At 37.7% G+C, this 18,525-nt stretch overlaps 2 protein-coding genes and 1 long non-coding RNA gene across 5 annotated transcripts; all 3 read left to right on the forward strand.

The window, feature by feature from the left end:
- Positions 1-219: 219 nt before the first annotated feature.
- On the forward strand, positions 220-6,518 carry LOC112492390 (uncharacterized). 3 transcript variants are annotated; one of them, XR_009635069.1, is made up of 10 exons: positions 220-824; positions 2,312-2,489; positions 3,174-3,881; positions 4,006-4,118; positions 4,288-4,638; positions 4,709-5,343; positions 5,450-5,545; positions 5,628-5,747; positions 5,858-6,114; positions 6,215-6,518. It is a non-coding gene; the product is annotated as an uncharacterized LOC112492390 (long non-coding RNA). The 3 variants fall into 3 exon arrangements; XR_009635070.1 differs by having other exon boundaries at positions 220-720; XR_009635071.1 differs by lacking the exon at positions 220-824 and adding an exon at positions 837-1,178.
- A 1,957-nt stretch (positions 6,519-8,475) lies between these two features.
- LOC132800152 (receptor-like protein EIX1) lies at positions 8,476-9,258 on the forward strand. Its single transcript, XM_060813168.1, has one exon. It carries the CDS (start codon positions 8,476-8,478, stop codon positions 9,256-9,258), a length of 783 nt encoding a protein of 260 aa, XP_060669151.1.
- Positions 9,259-9,410: 152 nt separating this feature from the next.
- Positions 9,411-11,853, forward strand: LOC112489737 (receptor-like protein EIX2). The gene is made up of 2 exons (XM_060813328.1): positions 9,411-11,595; positions 11,736-11,853. Exon 1 carries the CDS (start codon positions 9,411-9,413, stop codon positions 11,574-11,576), a length of 2,166 nt encoding a protein of 721 aa, XP_060669311.1. The 3' UTR covers positions 11,577-11,595; positions 11,736-11,853.
- Positions 11,854-18,525: the final 6,672 nt, after the last annotated feature.

Consider the following 18,525-nt stretch of genomic DNA (forward strand, 5'->3'; position numbering starts at 1 on the left):
GGCCATTAAGATAAATTAGCAAAAGTCAGTCAAGCGGACCTAACGTAAGAAATACGCTTCAGAAGGCAAAAGTCTTAGGGTTTTTTAGAAACGTAGCCATCCTGTAAATGGTTTTTTGAATAATAGCAAAAAAATTTAAAAAAAAAAAAAAACTAGTCACCTTTTAAGATATCCGGACTAAAATACCCTTTATTACTATTTTTTTTTTATTTTTTTTCCCTACCAAAACACTTATTTTCTCTGCTTTCCCTTTTCTTTTTCTTTTTGAAACACAACAAGGCCTTCGAACACACTAGGGCTTTATCTTTCCCTTTTGAAACATACCGTTCAAACACAGCTAGGGCTTTACTTTCCCTTTTGAAATAGACCATTTGACCCTACTCACAATTCCTTTCCTCCTATTCATTATTGAGGTTGGAGAAGCAACCTCTACTTTCACAAGTCCAAACTACAAAGCTGAGGACCCAAAAATCTTCTTCCTTTTTCCATTGTTGATGCTGCACAGTCCAACTTCTTGAAATGTTAGTTTCGCTCCCTTTTTCTTTTAGCCTTTCCCTTTCGAAACACATCATTCGACTCTACTCACAATTCCTTTTTCCGATTTGTTATTGAGGTTGAAGAAGCAACCTCTGCTTTCACAAGTCCAAACTAGGAAGCTCAGGACCCAGAAATCTTCCTTCTTTCCCGTTGTTTATGTTGTACAGTCTAACTTCTTCAAATGTTAGTTTCGCTCTCTTATTATTATTATTATTTTTTTTTTTACCTTCACTTTAACATCTCCACCTATTCCTTGTAAAAACTTTCAATTTGATTCCGCTTCTCAGGTGAGTTTTTGTTTTCCTTATTATTCCCTCTTCATTTTTATACATTATGTACCAAAAAAGTGGTTTTTTTTTTTGGTCGTTTTTTTTTTTTTTTGGGTTTTATAGGTTTGATAAGGAAAAAAGTTTTCTACATATAATAGATAAATAGAAGTTGATGTCTATGTCTGATAAGGAGATCTCCAGCGTCAGCATTAGTGGTGGTGGTGGTGGTGAAGGTGGTGGTGGGTGTGGAGGTGATGATGGTGATGAAGACGACGATGAGAGTGGTTGTGTTTGTGTCTGATATGGTTCTGAGGGCATTTTGTTTTGGATAACATGCCTAAATATTTGATGTTGACTGCTTCATTTTATTGCGTAAGTTTGTGCCAATTACTCTCTCTAGTCTAGCCCACATGGTGATGATTTGAGGAAGGGAATTCATCAGTGCTACACATATATATCTGGGAAGTAGTGTGAAATTGAAATTGTTAAGGTGTTCTATAGGCATCTAGCATGTTCTTCTCCAAGTACCTGAATAAGTTTTTAGATGTGCAACTCATCAATTATAGTTGAAGCATATAAATGAAGAAATCATTCTTTTACTCTCTACAGGCCCTTAGCAGATACCATAACTTGATTTTAAAAGGTTGATATGCATAATATTATTCTTGGTCCTTGGATTTCTTTATTTCTAGTTCAAGGAAACCTTTTCTTGATTTTTGTGGGAGACAAAGCAAACACCTGTAGCTATTAATGAGATATTTTCTTGAGAATGAGAAGATTTCGATTGCCAAAATCACCATAAGAGTATCTTATAGAAAATTATTTCTGCTTGCTTAAGCAGGTAAACTTTCTGGTTTAACAATGCAAGAAAGATCTAGTTGTTTATTGATTTTTTGAATAGCCTCTTGCTGTGTATCTGCAATTATAATATGCATGTCTTTTATAAACTTAAGATGCTATGCAAACAGGATATCATTTAGAAATTAACCTCTTTATGTTTCTGTGGCTTAAATTCAGATGTCGTTTAAAAATACATGTATAGAAAAAAGAGGTTACATAAATTGCAAATATGGTTTTTGCTGTTAGAAAACTGTTTGTAGATGGGATTGTTGATCCTGTAATTCTAATTGGTTTTTCTGAATTAGTAACTTGTTCTAATTCAATTCGTAATTTGTAGGTGTATTATATCATTGAAATTGCTTGTCATTGTTGTGGTCAATACCTCTGAGGTCTAGCCTACACATTTCCTTCTCTACTTTTCTGGGATTCATTGAGCCTACATTGAAAAACATATAACTTGTTGGATTTCCTTTTCACATATGCATTTTTTCAACTAGAAATATGTATGAATTGTGTATTACATTTATTTTTCTACCCCTGTTGATCTTATATAGAGGTTGTTATAATTTGTCTTCAGGTGCTAGAATTTCCCTTTCATCTTTAGTAGTTGTCGAAGGAAAGATTTGTTGGGATCCTTACTAATATTGATTTTCTATATTTTTCAGCATTGGAGGAGCAAGTAATGGACTGAGCAGGAAATTGAAGCAAAAAATTTGCCATCATTAGAGTTACAAGTGTTTGCTGAGAAAATTACACACACACTTACAGAGATAGAGAAAGAGAGAGAGAGAGAGAGAAATAAATAAATAGAGAAGCATTGGTGGCAGTTTGTCCCCCATTAATGTAAGTTGCTTCTCTGAACAAAACAGAAAAATGTTGTAAACTAATTTCGCTTTAATGTAACGAACTAATCCGAGAACCTTTATTTGTGCTGTATTGAATGGTTTTTCAGAATTGTTGATAATTTCCATGATGGATTATTTTAGAGATGATAAGTCATCTCTTTATAAATTATTCAATTTTGAACCTTTGTCATTATCAGTTATGCTTATAATATTGTGTTATTTGGTGTGACGGAAATGTTTGTGTTGCATGGTTAGAATGTGAAATGTGAAATTAAAACTATTATGAAGTTGTGTTTTTGTTTGAATTTAATGGGAGGTTTGAATGTGAAACCATAATATATGTGTTAGAACCATAGGTTATCCTTAGGAAACAATGTCACATGCCCATGGTTGGTTTGTTGCCTAATGTATAATGTACACTAATATATAGAAGATATTGTTGCTTTTAAATCCACATATGCGCTGGTTCGAAAAGATTCTTTAGTCATTTTCATTATATTTTTGCACAAATCCCTTTAGGTGTATGTCATTTAGGTTCTGGAAAATTTTCTGCTTGGCGGAAAACTTTTTCCTCCAAGTGGAAAATTTTTTCCTCTAGGCAGAAAAATTTTCCTCCAAGCTTTCCTCGTGTCAGAAAAAACGTTTCCTCCATATGTTATGTTTTGTTGTATTTGATTTGCAGATAAATGGATTCAGATTACCAACGAAGGTTTTGGGACTCGGAGATATCGAGGGCAAAGGTTAATTGTAGATCGAACTTCTGGAAAGCCGTGTCGGATATTAAGTTCAAGCTGACTCCAACACAAATAAAGAAGTTCGAGGATAGCCGTTTTGGCCACTTTTTTAAGGCCAACGAGATATAATTTACTGGCCACATAGTCAACAGCATGCTGTATAGGCAGTGTATTTGTGATGACAAGGATTATATGGTATTCGATTTTGGAGGGCGTGGTGCTAGATTTACACGGAGAGACTTCACTATAATTACAGGTCTACGATTTGATTACAAACCCAATAGGCGGGTTAACATCTCTACTCGTATTAGTGACACGTATTTTGGCGGAAAGCGAAAGGTCACTAACTCAAAGATAACCGAAGCTTTCATGACCGCACAGTGTCAAGACGATGATGAAGCCGACAATGATAGATTGAAGTTGGCTTTATTATATTTCCTAGAAACAGTTCTTCTAGGCAAAGAAAGCATGGCCACGGCACCCCATAATCACTTGGAGATGGTGGACGATTAGAAGACTTCAATAACTATCCATAGGGTATTTTATCATATACCACCACCATTAGATTGTTGAAGAGTGCTTTTGAGTATAGAGAATCCATGGCTTTAAACAAGTCAAAGAGTTATAGTGTTTGTGGATGTCCTTTGACTTTCATGGTAAGTTTATTACACTATTATTTAAAGTTTGTTACACTTGTATTTATGGTGTGTATTTCTTTACTTATTCATTATTAATTTATTGTTTGACAAATTTGGAGTTTTGAGACAATTCCTTCGTTAGGTCAAGCATTTGGAAAGAAGTTGCCGGATATGGCATTCCCTCAAATTCTTAATTGGCATATTTCACAAGTGCCAAGATTTGAGAAGGCCACTGAACTCTTCGATCCTCGTGATGTAAGTATATGAGTTCTTCCACATATATGTACAAATATTTAAATATATATATATATATATAAATATACATTCCAACATACTAATATTATTTATAGACTTTTGCGGTATTTGTAGTAATATTATTATTACTTAATAATCACTTGATGATAATCCCTTTTATCTTTTGCAGTATCCCGTTCATGGCTTAATGAATGTAACTGAATTTGAGCGTGCATATATTGGAAAAATTGCATGGGATGTACATTATGACACTACTACATACAGTGTTGCACCTGCTGTCCGAGACAAGCCACCAAAGGGAAGTCATGGTGAAAAAGATGAAAGTGTTCCACTTACAAGTAGTGGAAGAAGTAAGAAACGAAAATAGGCGTCTGTGGAAAGTAAGGGTAAAAAAGGGAGGCGGCGAATGGGTGATAAGCAGACAGACCAGCCTTTATCATCGACTGCAGGAGTTGCTGCTCGTGTTCGTGTTAAACCATCGACTCCATCCCAACCTCTAATGACTCCATCCCATGATGAGGTTTGAATAAATTGTATGAATATTTATCTTTTTTATTATTGTAAGTACTAATCATTATTGTTTCTTTTAGGTACCTTTGGAGAGAGATTAACTATCCTTGAAGGTGAAGTGGCTAATGTACCGCAAGACGTTAAGGATTTAAGAATCGCCATACTTAGAGAGTTTGCAATTTTGGAGACCAAGCTTGATAAGTTAATGAAGCACCAAGGAGTGGGAGTTGGTGCTGACGGGTTAGGAGATGGGATGGAAGCGAACGTTGAAGGGGATGAAAATAAAGAAGAGTTTGGTCCCGATGCGACCCCCGTTGATAGACAGTCACGTCCATCCATTGTAGATGATGCAGGATCAAGTGTTAAGATTATCGAGAAAGTATCTCCATCAAAGTTTCTGGCCGAGAGACATGTAAGAAAGATAGCAGCTGCTAACCAAAGTATAGATATTGGGAGGCAGGATAGGAAGGTAGCAGTAGCTATTACAACTCCTTACGGTGTTGCAGGCTTGCAGAAAAAACTACAGTACACTTTACCCGGTGCATCTTCTACTTTGAAGTTCGACCCATACAAACCAGTACCCACGCAACTTGTAAAAAATTTTGACCAATTTATGAAGTCCGGTTGGGCAGCAAAGGTTGATATGGACATTTTGTCTGCGAGTAAAGACTTTTTCCAGTTGCTTATAACCAGTGAGAAGTGGCTGAATCACGATGTAAGCATTTTTGGATCAAGATTTTTATTTTATAATTTGATAAATTCCATAGATAGTCGTTCAACTGCATGGATGTAATTTAAAATTAACTCATCTTTCAATGCAGCATATGGAAGTCCTGCCTTACTTATTTCGTGTACGTGCCAATCGATTCCCTAACGTTTTTTATCCTAGTTTTGAGGTGATAGATGGAGGATTTTAGGTAAGTAAAGAAGTATTAAAGGTCAGGTGTCCTATATATGGCTATTGTGATTTTAGGTAACTAATAATTTATTTTCTTGTAGGTATACATTGAGCAGTGTTATGGAAAGTTCCTCGCCAATCCATCTAATTTCCAATTCTCATATGCAATGCAAGAATATGTATAAGGAATTCGAATGAAAGAGTCAAAGCCATGGAAATGCGTAATTCATATACAATATACATGTCCAAATTGTGTAATATTAACTATTAATTTGTTTATGTGCCTTCCTTTATTTGTTGTGCTAACTAAAATCCTGTAATGTATTGACAGTTGTTGATTCCACTAAACAAGCGCAACATACATTGGCTTCTAGGGTACGTGGACTTGAAAGAGCATCTTATGACTGTATATGACTCAAATAAGGCTGGCAACCAAAATAGAAGAGAAATTTATTTCCAGAAATTATGCATTTTGTTACCTTATTTACTGCAGTCTACATCCTTTTATGAGCAGCGGACGGATCTTGTAGACTCCGTTGATGAGTTTACATGTGAATTGGCACAAAATTCCCCTCAGCAAAGTAACGGGTAAAGCCCCTTAATACGTACCTGTTTGTTGAATAAATATTAACTATTGAATATTGTTCTAATAATACTAATATATGTCACGATAATTGTTTTTTTGTAGTGGTGACTGTGGCGTGTTTACACTCAAGACCATCGAGTTTTTACATACTAGATTACCAGTGACATTCACATAAGATGACATAGAGTTTTTTAGGAGGAAGTATGCATATGAAGCTTACAACAAAGAACTAAGCATATGAGCTGGGTGGTGATGCATTTTTCTTTCCTTTTGTCATGTTTATATATGCATATTCTTTATTATATTAGACTTTTAATTGTAAAGATAATAGTGGCTTATAATGTTCATTTAACAAAGATAACGATGTGTTATTGATATAAGAATAACTAATTGATCTTATAGAAAATGTGCCATATTTATTTATTAGAATTCCATTATACACAAATGTCTTACGAGGTCAATTGCAGATTCTAAAAAATTTTCTGCTTTTCGGAAAATATTTCCTCTAGGCGGAAAACTTTTCCTCTTGAAGGAAAAATTTTCTTCCAGTTGGAATCCCATATGGAGATCAATTGAAACCTCAAGATAATTTTCCGCCAGGCAGAAAATTTTTCCTCCAAGAGGAAATCGCTTTCCTCCTGTTGGAAAAAATTTTCTCCAAGCGGAAATCGTTGAATAATTTTTACTCATATGAGAAACTAATTTCCTCCACTTGGAAAATCAATTTCATAGATTATTTAAGTTAATAGTAGGGTAAAAAAATTGAGAGTGGAGACAAATATTATATAAGATGAAGATGGATTTAACAAAAAATGTATTAACATTTAAAATCAATAACCATTTTAAAGAAAAGAAAAAATGATATATATATTTGTTTTTCTATTCAAAATCATTTGGACATTTCATAAAATGAGATGTAAACTAAAGATTTAAAATCAACTCCAGAAAGCTTCTTTTCATTTGGAATTAAATTCAAAAAAAAAAGATTGCTAATAAATTTTCCACCGTCGAGTAGAAAATATAATATCCAAGATATGAAATAATTATCAAAACATATTAAACCATAATACTAAATTAAAACTTTCTAATTCAAAGCATAAGACAATGGATTCGTACATATCTGCCTATAATGTCCCACACCACAGCATCGGCTATATCTACGTTCAATAACATCTTCACCTTCGGATGGTATGCGTTGCATCCTCGGCCTATCGGCTCACCTACGTGTCTATATTGGTGGAAGAACAATATGACTTGCCACATCATCGAGGGCATGGCACTGTTTTTCATCTAACATAGGGTAAATGGACTCAGCATAAGCTGCACGATATGCATCCGCAGTGTAGTAATGAGAACACATGCCATAAGGAGCAATTTTGCGGTCTCTGCTAGCGGCAATACAATGATCACAAGGATATTGATCAAGATCAAAGACTTTGCATGAGCATGTTTTTTTTTTAGATTAACTGTACCCCTCAAACTCCCACCTTCCACAAGAAATTCATGCATATTAATGGCTTTCACACGTAGTCCGATGGACTTCAAATTTCGTAGTTTGAGTTGCTCTTCCATATAGTCAGTCACAGGCTTCGTCAATTTTGCACCTCCAGTACGTTGCTCATAAAACCACATTTGCAATAAATCCCGTATGTGCTCAATTAATGCTACTATTGGCATTTCTCTAGCATCTAGGAAAATACCATTCAAGCTTTCTGCAATATTAGTGGTCATGATAGTATATCTTCTACATGGAGAAAGAGAACGTGTCCACCTTGTAGGGTCACATGATTGAATGTACTGGGCAGCCCTATTGTTTTTTGTCTCAATTTGCCCCATATAAAACTCAAAATCTTCAACCAAATATGCACTAGCTGCGAGCATGAAACATTGTATTATTGTTTCATCTTTCGCATGTCCATTTGCTTTAATATTTCTGCTTATATGATACGTGCACAACGCATGGTATGCATTGGGAAAACTTTGCGCAATACCCTTTCAATAGCGGGGTGTCTATCACTCACAAACACTAAATCCGGGAAATCTCCCATGGCATCCTTGAGGTTTTGGAAAAACTAAGAGCCAAATAATAGTAAACGTAAGCCAGCCAATACCAATCAAGCCCCCATAACAATAAACATGGAGATATATATTTTCTTCTATCTATCAAATAATACTTTAACATGAAGGTAGACGAGAATACATTTCTCTTGCCCATAACACAAGCGGACAGCAGAGAAGCAAAGGGAGTAGTTTCAGTGTGTGGGAAAAAAAGGTGATATTTACGTGTCAGCTAGAGAGGAAGCATAAAAAAGGGGAAAAAAAAAAAAGGTGAACAAATTTCTGTGCCAACGAATACCACAAAGATGAGAGGTAGTGGTAGATGGCTTGCATTGTGCAGTGGACTTGTATTATCCATTGCAACAATCACCATATTCAGCAAGCGTGGCGAAAGTAAAGTTCCAGCACGGTGCATAGACAGCGAGAGACAAGCTCTTCTCAACTTCAAACATGGTCTTGTAGATTATCATAACATGTTATCGTCTTGGACAAGTGGCAAAGAAAAATATTGTTGCATGTGGAGAGGAATCAAATGTGACAATAGAACCAATCATGTCGTCATGCTTAACCTTGCTGGATATTGTCGTGAATATGATCACCAAAGGTCTGATTATGATATCGCTAGATACTTTGATGAATATGAAACATATGTAGCTTTTACTTGGGGCCCCTCCAATTTTGGGGGTGAGATTGGATCTTCCTTGGTTGAATTGAAATACTTGAGGCACTTGAACCTCAGTATCAATGATTTTACTCGGATTCCAAACCTCATTGGTTCTTTAGCTCGGCTCAGATATCTCAACCTCAGATGGAATCCAATAAGTGGAACTATCCCTTCCCAACTTGGAAATCTCACTAGGTTGCGTTTTCTTCATCTATATTCTCATGAAGTAATGATTGCTGAGGATCTCGAATGGCTTCCTTGTCTCTCTTCTCTGACAACCCTTACATTGGGTCGTCTCAATCTATCCAAGCCGATGGATTGGCTCCAATCAATCAGAAGGACCCCTTCATTGTCAAGCTTGCAATTATGGGACTGCCACTTTCCTTATGAGGTGAACGTAGGTACTTCATCTCTTTCTCAATAAACTCTTCCAACTCTCTCAGAACTTTAAAGGTAGTAGCGAGTACAATAGATCCTATAGCAGTTCCTTGGTTGCTAAATGTTAGTCGTAATTTGGTCAATCTTAATAGAAGGGGGAGCAAAATAAGGGTCCCACTTCCAAATTCTTTTGACAATATGAGGTCCCTAGAAAATATTGATTGGACATCAAACAATATAGAAGGTGGAATACCAAAAAAATCCATGGGGAATCTTTGCAATTTGAAGTCACTGAATCTTTCTTACAACTCTTTAAATGGTACAATAATTGATCTCTTGGAGAGTTTGGTTGGTTGTGCTAGAAAATCCTTAGAGATTTTGAATTTGCAAGACAACAAACTTGGAGATTCGTTGTTTGATCTTTCCAGATTTTCATCCTTGAAAGAGTTATATTTAGCTAATAATGAATTGAATGGTAGCATAATGGAAAATATTGGTCAGCTCTCTAATCTTGAGATTTTGGATGTTTCATCAAATTATATTACTGGAATGGTCTCCAAACTGAATGGTACCATGCCTGATCTACTACAATTTTCATCACTAAAAGAGTTATATTTAGCTAATAATAAACTGAATGGCAGCTTAATGGAAAGTATTGGCCCGCTCTCTAATCTTGAGGTCTTAGATGTTTCTTCAAATTATATTACTGGGGTGGTCTCCAAAACTCAGTTACAGAAACTATCCAAATTGAAGAAGCTTGATTTATCATTAAACTCTTTGATAATCGATATTGAGTCCAAGTGGGTTCCACCTTTTCAACTGTTTGTATTGAAATTGGGATCTTGTAGGTTGGGTCCATCATTTCCTAGTTGGCTTCAAACGCAATCGAAATTGTTTAGACTTGATATCTCCAATTCTGGAATTTCAGATTATATCCCTGACTGGTTCTATAATCTAACTCCCAAATTAAGATATTTAAACCTGTCTTTCAATTCTATCAAAGGTACCTTACCAAATTTTCCCTTGAGATTCGATAATTACCCAATTATTGATTTGAGCTGCAACCAGTTTCATGGTTCCATTCCAATTTCTCTTGCTAATGCAACTGCATTAAATCTCTCCAACAACACATTCACCATCTTCCAGCCTTTCTTATGTACAGACCTATCTGATAGGCCAACAACTTTTCTTGACCTTTCTAACAATATGTTATCTGAAAGCCTTCCTGATTGTTGGATGCATTGGAGTGAATTGATAGTTCTTAATTTGGAAAACAATAAATTGTCAGGAAATATTCCATCCTCAATGGGTTCACTATATCATATTTCAACATTGCGTTTGAGCAACAACAACATCTCAGGAATTTTGCCTTCCTCGTTGAAGAAATGCAGTTTGCTACGACTTTTAGATGTTGGACAAAACAATTTGTATGGAGAAATACCAACATGGATTGGAGATTATCTAACTGATTTGGTTGTCCTACATTTAAAGTCAAATAGATTCTACGGGAGCTTACCTTTAAATTTATGTCAGCTTAGTGATATTCAAATACTGGACCTTTCCCTAAATGATTTATCTGGATTCATTCCACGGTGCTTCCATAACTTCACCCGAATGGTTCATAAAGTAAATGATTATGTTAGCAGTTCTTTATCTACAGGCATTGATTCTTTATATATCATTGATCCATCGAGAGGTTATGGACGAATCTTTGTAAATTATGAATACATAACATGGAAAGGGAAAAACTACAAGTACGACAGGAATCTCTGGCTACTCAGAATCATTGATCTTTCAAGTAATAAACTGACCGGAGAGATTCCTATAAATCTGACAAATCTTGTAGTGTTAGTCCAGTTAAACCTCTCAAGGAACAACTTGAGTGGAACCATCCCTGAAAGCATAGGGAAGATGGAGCCGCTGGAATCTCTAGATCTATCTCACAACCAGCTTTCTGGTAAAATTCCAATGGGATTAGCTGATCTGTCTTTTTTAGGTTTCTTGGACTTGTCGAATAACCAGTTGTGGGGAAGAATACCTACAGGCACTCAGTTGCAAACCTTTGAAGCTTCTGTATATTCGGAGAACAGAGGACTTTGTGGACCTCCTCTGATTGCTACATGTTGTGGAGATGGAAAATTACAAGAAACTTCTACCCCATGTGAAACCACAGTTGGAAAATTGCAAGAAGATAATGCAGAATGGGTTGACATGTCATGGTTTTATATGGGAATTGGAGTTGGATTTGGTATTGGGTTTCTGGGAGTATGTGGGTTGGCTTTGTTCTTCAACACATCCTGGAGACGTCTCTATTTTAAACAGCTGTTGAATCGTTGGAGGACCAGCAACTATGGAGCTAATTGAGAAGGCCACTTTGAACTTGGTAAGAGTGTTTCCATTTTTTTATTTTTTTTTACTTTTCCTTCTTTTAATTTACTATTTAATCATAATTTTTGTGTCTCTGATATAACTCTTATTTATGTTTCTTGTATAATGTTTACAGGGACCTCAACACACTGGCAGTTTAAAGAATCAACAATTAAATTATCGTCCAGCGAGGGACACGTGTATCTGATATGCATATGTTGTCTGATGATGAAATCATTACTTTTTGGGGAAAAAAAAAAAAATTAAGTGTGTGTGTGTATTCGAGTTTTTGTGAAATGATTCATGCATGATGAAAAACAAACTCTTAGTATGGCATTCCCTAGAAAGTTCTTATGGTTGCTTCTGTAATTGTGTTTTGTGTTGTGTAAATTCCACGAGGAGCGCGTATTGTGTTGGTAGTATTATTGAATTCAACTTCCTAAGTAACAATAGAAATATTTATATTTTTTTAATTTCATTTCTTCCATTATCCTTTTGTCTAAAATTTTTCAACCTATTATTCCAGTTATACGTACGTTTATGCACCTAATACTACAGAATTTTATTCTTAAGTACTATTTTCTTTTCTTTTCTTTAAATTTATAAAATAGATAATCTTTATTGATTACAAAACTAATTAATAATACAAACTACAATATTACATATATCTAAGAAGATAAGACAACAATAAAAGTACAGAGCTAGTAATTTTTGCAGCTAACCAACTATTTTCTGCAGTAATTAATGTTAATTAATAGTCTATATTGAGCATTGTTCCCAATTAAAAGTCTAACTAGTTAGATTTTTGGAGCCCGCCAAAATATTATATTATTTGTCACTAAGAACAAGAGGTTCGTCTCCATTGCTTGGGACACAGAGCCTCTTAAGTTCAGCATACATGTCGTTGATGAAGGATGTTGTCTCCTTTACAGGTTTCTCCATGGCTTCTTTAAGCTTGTTTTAAGCAACACAATACGCTTCCTGCCCATTCAAACTCCAATTTTCAATATTTTCATATTTCAAAAATAAGCTGTAAATTTAACAAGTTGAACTAAAATATAACTGTGGTTGAGATTGTTTTGAAAGCATTTTATATTATCATAGACATACCATGAATTTGTCAAGGTGTGAAGAATTGGGAATGATAGTAGCAGCCTCATGGAGGTTGGCATTGGAATGTTGATGTGGTGAACTTGTTATGCCAACCTGATATTCAAGTTTACCCAACCCCACCTGACGACATTGTCTGTGTTTAGATAAAAAGACATATATTCTTACTGATTAGCAGCTACTCGTCGACCTTTTTATATGACGTGGATTCTGCTTTTGCTCAAGTGTTGACCTAATTTGATTCTTATCTCAACCTCTTACCTATCCATCTTCCTACTTATATCAGCTACATATTCATATCAACCCACCAAAAAAAAAAAAAAAAAAAAAAGATTCAAATTGAAAATCTTTTGGGTGCTAAATATGTCACCGCCAATCTAACTATCTTTGACACCTATGTAATCCTACCAAACTGTGAAGTCCAGCCGCACCACCCACAGCCACCATTTTTGACACACCGACAGCCACCATTCTTGACACACCGACAGCCACCATTCTTGACAATGGCCATTGCTGCACCGAAAATGGATTGATCAACAATTGTGGGCTAAGCTGTTGAAGATTGTGGCCATGCAACCGACCTTGTAAGCCTATAAATAGGCTCCTTCCCGTTGCATGCAAACCAAGCCAAGTGAGCAAAGCTCAATATTATCCCAAGTGAGGAATATTGAGAGAAAACTCCGAGAGAAAGAGTGTTTAAGTTCCAGAGAGAGCTTGAGAGAAGAGTGAGCAATTCCAGAGAGAATTGGAGAGTGTAGGGAGAGATTCCACGTGAGAATCCAAGAGAGAAGTTTTTGTATTTTTGTATTCTATTTCAAAGAGAGTAATAGAATTCTTTTTATTTTTCTTCTCATATTTCTTCTCTAACGTGGTCAGAGAACCACAACAAGTGGTATCAGAGCTCCAGGTCGAGAGTTTGGGTTCAAAATTTGAAGAAACAAAGCTACTGTTCTTCAAGTTGGTGTTTCGAAAAGTTGCTCAAATAATTAATTTGACAATACCAGGTGAAAGTAGTCGACGAGACGAGAACACACAAGTTTTCGGAGAGAAAGACACCGTCTCACGCGCCCGCACGCGCCGCCTGAAGGTTTCTGCAACAAGTCACGCGCCGTCTGGAGGTTGAAGACGACCACGTCAGCAGACACGTCAGCGCCCCGGACACGTCATCTACCACGCCAGCCGACACGTCGTCCGCTACGCCAGCCGACACGTCATCTGCCACGTGTTGACACGTCAGCACAATCTGCCACGTCATCAATACTTTCTGAAATTACAGAACAGCCCCTAAATTATTGAAAATTACAGATTGACCCCTGTAGTTTCTGAAATTACGGAACAGCCCTGAATTATTGGAAATTACATATTGACCCCTGTAGTTTCTGAAATTACGGAACAGCCCCTGAATTATTGGAAATTACAAATTGACCCCTGAAGTTACTGTATTTGCAGGTTGACCCAGATATTTTATGGAATTACAGTTTTGCCCCAAAATTTCTGGTAATTATATTTTGACCCTGAAAGAGTCAAGTCCACCATTTTCGGCCGTTCCGGACGCAACGGTTAACTCCATTTTGCCAAATTCAGCTCCATTTTTGGTCAAGCCATAATGTCAATGGAAGAATCATCTTCGGGAGCTATGGTTAAGCTCACTGCCACAAATTATACACTTTGGAGACCTCGGATGGAAGATCTCCTCAATTGTAAGGATCTGTTTGATCCTATAGAAGCTAAAGGAGAAAATCCCGATCCCAGCAAAGTAGCAGAATGGAAGAAATTAAACAAGAAAACGATCGATCAAATCAGGCAATGGATCGATCACAGTGTCTTCCATCATGTAGCGAAGGAAACGGATGCATATGCCCTCTGGACAAAATTGGAGGACATGTACCAGGCCAAGACTGCTCGGAACAAAGCCCTGTTGCTTAAGCGATTGGTAAATCTAAAATTACAGAGTGGAACTTCTGTAGCCGAGCATACCAGTGAGTTCCAGAGCTTGGTAAATCAACTATCTGCTGTGGATTATCAACTAGGGGATGAGGATCAGGCCCTCCTACTTCTAAGCTCTCTTCCAGACAGTTGGGAGACATTGGTAGTCTCTCTCAGTAATTCGGCCCCGAATGGCAAACTTACTATGTCTATGGTTAAGGATGCCATATTTAATGAAGAGGCCAGGAGAAAGGACATGGGCATGGATCAGTCACATGCCCTCGTCACAGAGAGAGGAAGACAGCAAAGAAGTGGTCGAGATAGGGGGAGAGGCAGGAGCAAGAGCAGAGGCAGACCTACAGACGGTAAAAAATCATCATATAAGTGCTATCATTGTGGCCTGGAGGGTCACATGAAGAAGAACTGCAGAAAGTTGTTGAGAGAGCAGAGACTCCAAGGTAATCAGCCGAAGAAGGATGGAGAGACACTAGTCACTGTTACAGGCGAAGTGGCGCTCTGCTCCACCGAAGAAGAGACATGCCTTCATATATCAACCCAAGATGTTGAGTGGGTAGTCGATACTGCAGCATCCTACCATGTCACTCCACACAGAGATTTCTTCAAAACGTACAAAGCAGGAGACTTTGGTACGGTAAAGATGGGAAATTCCAGTTTTGCAAAGATTATGGGAACTGGTGATATTCAGGTAAAAACGAATGTTGGTTGTACAATCACTTTGAAAGATGTCCGTCATGTTCCAGATCTTCGGCTTAATCTACTTTCGGGAGCAGCCTTAGACAAGCAAGGCTATGACAACTACTTCAGCAATGGCACATGGAAAATGACGAAAGGTGCCATAGTTGTCGCCCGAGGACATATTTGTGGAACGCTGTACAAGACTCATGTGAAGATATGTGCAGATAGCCTCAACATTGCAGAAGGAGAGGCGTCTCAAAATCTGTGGCACCAGAGACTCGGTCACATGAGTGAAAAAGGATTGTCCACTTTGGCAAGGAAGAAGCTTATCACTGTTTGCAAGGATGTTGCGCTAGATCCTTGTAATCACTGCTTGTTTGGTAAGCAACATAGAGTCTCCTTCAGTTCCTCTGCATCGAGAAGATCAGAGTTGCTTAGTCTGGTGCACTCTGATGTTTGTGGTCCCATGGAGGTGGAATCATTAGGTGGCAACAAGTATTTCCTGACCTTCATTGATGATGCTTCTCGGAAGGTGTGGGTATATTTCTTGAAGACAAAGGACCAGATATTGGATTACTTCAAACTGTTTCATACCATGGTAGAGCGTGAAACAGGAAAGAAGCTGAAATGTCTCCGTTCAGATAATGGAGGCGAGTATACTTCCAAGGAGTTCGATGCCTACTGCAGAAGACATGGCATTCGACATGAGAATACGGTCCCTCGCACCCCACAACATAATGGAATAGCCGAAAGAATGAACCGAACCATTATGGAAAAGGTCAGAAGTATGATCAGTATGGCTAAGCTACCAAAGCCATTCTGGGGAGAAGCTATTCGTGCCGCCTGCTATTTAATCAACAGATCACCGTCAATACCGTTGAATTTTGAAATTCCGAAGAAAGTGTGGTCGGGTAAGATTCCCTCCTACTCTCATTTAAGAGTGTTTGGTTGTTTAGCTTATGTACATGTATCCAAGGAGCTCAGACAAAAGCTCGATGCAAGATCTACTCCATGCATCTTTATAGGATATGGAGATGAAGAATTCGGATACAGGTTATGGGACCCGAAAACAAAGAAGGTTATTAGAAGCAGGGATGTAGTATTCCATGAAAACCAGAAAATGGAAGACATTGAAAAGCCCAAAATGTCTCCTAATTGTAGTTCTAGTGCCGAGAATTTTTGTCCTAATCCAGCACCAGCACAAATAGCCACAGAGGATAATGAGGTGCATGAAGATATACCAGAAGCAGACCAGGAGGAAGAAGGGGATATTGAGCAGGGGGAGACTCAATCCTCTCAAACAGCTGCAGGGCCATCACAGCGGTCAGATGATGGTACATCTCCTGAAACCAGTGGTTTACAAGTTCGGAGATCTGAGCGAGGTCGAATTCCATCAAAGAGATTTCCAGAATCTGAGTATATTATGCTTACTGAAGAGGGGGAGCCAGAGAGTTTCCAGGAAGCTGTTTCTCATCAAGAGAAGGAAAAGTGGCTGCAAGCAATGCAAGATGAGATGGAATCCTTGCAGAAAAATCATACTTATGAGTTAGTTGAGCTTCCAACAGGAAAGAAGGCACTAAAGAATAAATGGGTGTTCAAACTGAAGAAAGATGGCAGCGGAAAGGTGGTGAAACACAAAGCCCGATTGGTGGTCAAAGGATTTCTTCAGAAGAAAGGAATTGACTTTGATGAGATTTTTTCACCAGTGATAAAAATGACTTCAATTCGAGTCATTTTTGGTTTAGTAGCAAGTCTAAACCTAGAACTTGAACAGATGGATGTGAAGACAGCATTTCTTCACGGTGATTTACATGAAGAAATCTACATGGAGCAGCAAGAAGGATTTGAGGTTTCAGGGAAAGAAAACCTCGTATGCAAGCTAAAGAAGAGCTTGTATGGCCTCAAGCAAGCACCAAGACAATGGTACAAGAAGTTTGACTCGTTTATGGTGAGTCAAGGCTATAAAAGGACTGCAGCAGACCAGTGTGTTTATATTCAAAAATTTTCAGGTGGAAACTTCATTGCACTTTTGCTATATGTGGACGACATGTTGATCGTTGGACAAGATGCAATGAAGATTAGTCAGCTGAAGAAAGAATTGTCTAACTTCTTTGATATGAAAGACTTAGGACCAGCTCAACAAATTTTGGAAATGCAAATAATCCGAGACAGGAATAATAGAAGGTTATGGCTATCTCAAGAGAAGTATGTTGAACGGGTGATAAAGAGATTCAACATGGATAAAGCCAAACCAGTCAGCATTCCACTTGCAAATCATTTCAAGTTGAGTAAGAGATTGTGCCCCTCATCCAAAGAAGAGATAGAGGAGATGGCTTCAGTACCATATTCTTCAGCGGTAGGAAGTCTGATGTATGCAATGGTGTGTACCAGACCAGACATTGCTCATGCAGTAGGTGTTGTGAGCAGATTTCTTTCAAATCCTGGAAAGAAACACTGGGAAGCAGTCAAATGGATTCTCAGGTATCTGAAAGGTACATCGAAGCTGTGCTTGTGCTACGGGGGAGGTGACCCAATCTTAGAAGGCTATACAGATGCAGATATGGCCGGAGACCCTAATAATAGAAAGTCTACATCAGGTTATCTCTACACTTTTGCAGGGGGAGCTGTGTCATGGCAGTCAAGATTGCAGAAGTGTGTTGCTTTATCCACTACTGAAGCAGAGTACATTGCCGCAGCGGAAGCGGGTAAGGAAATGTTGTGGTTAAAGCGTTTTCTCACAGAATTGGGCATCAAGCAAGAAGACTACAAGATATATTGTGATAACCAAAGTGCCATGGATTTGAGCAAAAACTCAATGTATCATTCCCGTACAAAGCACATTGACATCCGTTATCATTGGATACGCGAAGTAATAGATCAACAGTTGCTGAAACTGATGAAGATCCACACAAAAGAGAATCCAGCAGATATGCTAACAAAAGTTGTTGCTCAAGAGAAGCTGAAGCTATGCAGAGACATAGCTGGAATAGATGGCAGATGACCATCAGTTTTAAATGCGGCTGGAGGGGGAGAATTGTGAAGTCCAGCCGCACCACCCACAGCCACCATTTTTGACACACCGACAGCCACCATTCTTGACACACTGACAGCCACCATTCTTGACAATGGCCATTGCTGCACCGAAAATGGATTGATCAACAATTGTGGGCTAAGCTGTTGAAGATTGTGGCCATGCAACCGACCTTATAAGCCT

Source organism: Ziziphus jujuba, chromosome 12 (genome assembly GCF_031755915.1).
Source record: "Ziziphus jujuba cultivar Dongzao chromosome 12, ASM3175591v1".
NCBI classification, from domain to species: Eukaryota; Viridiplantae; Streptophyta; class Magnoliopsida; order Rosales; family Rhamnaceae; genus Ziziphus; species Ziziphus jujuba.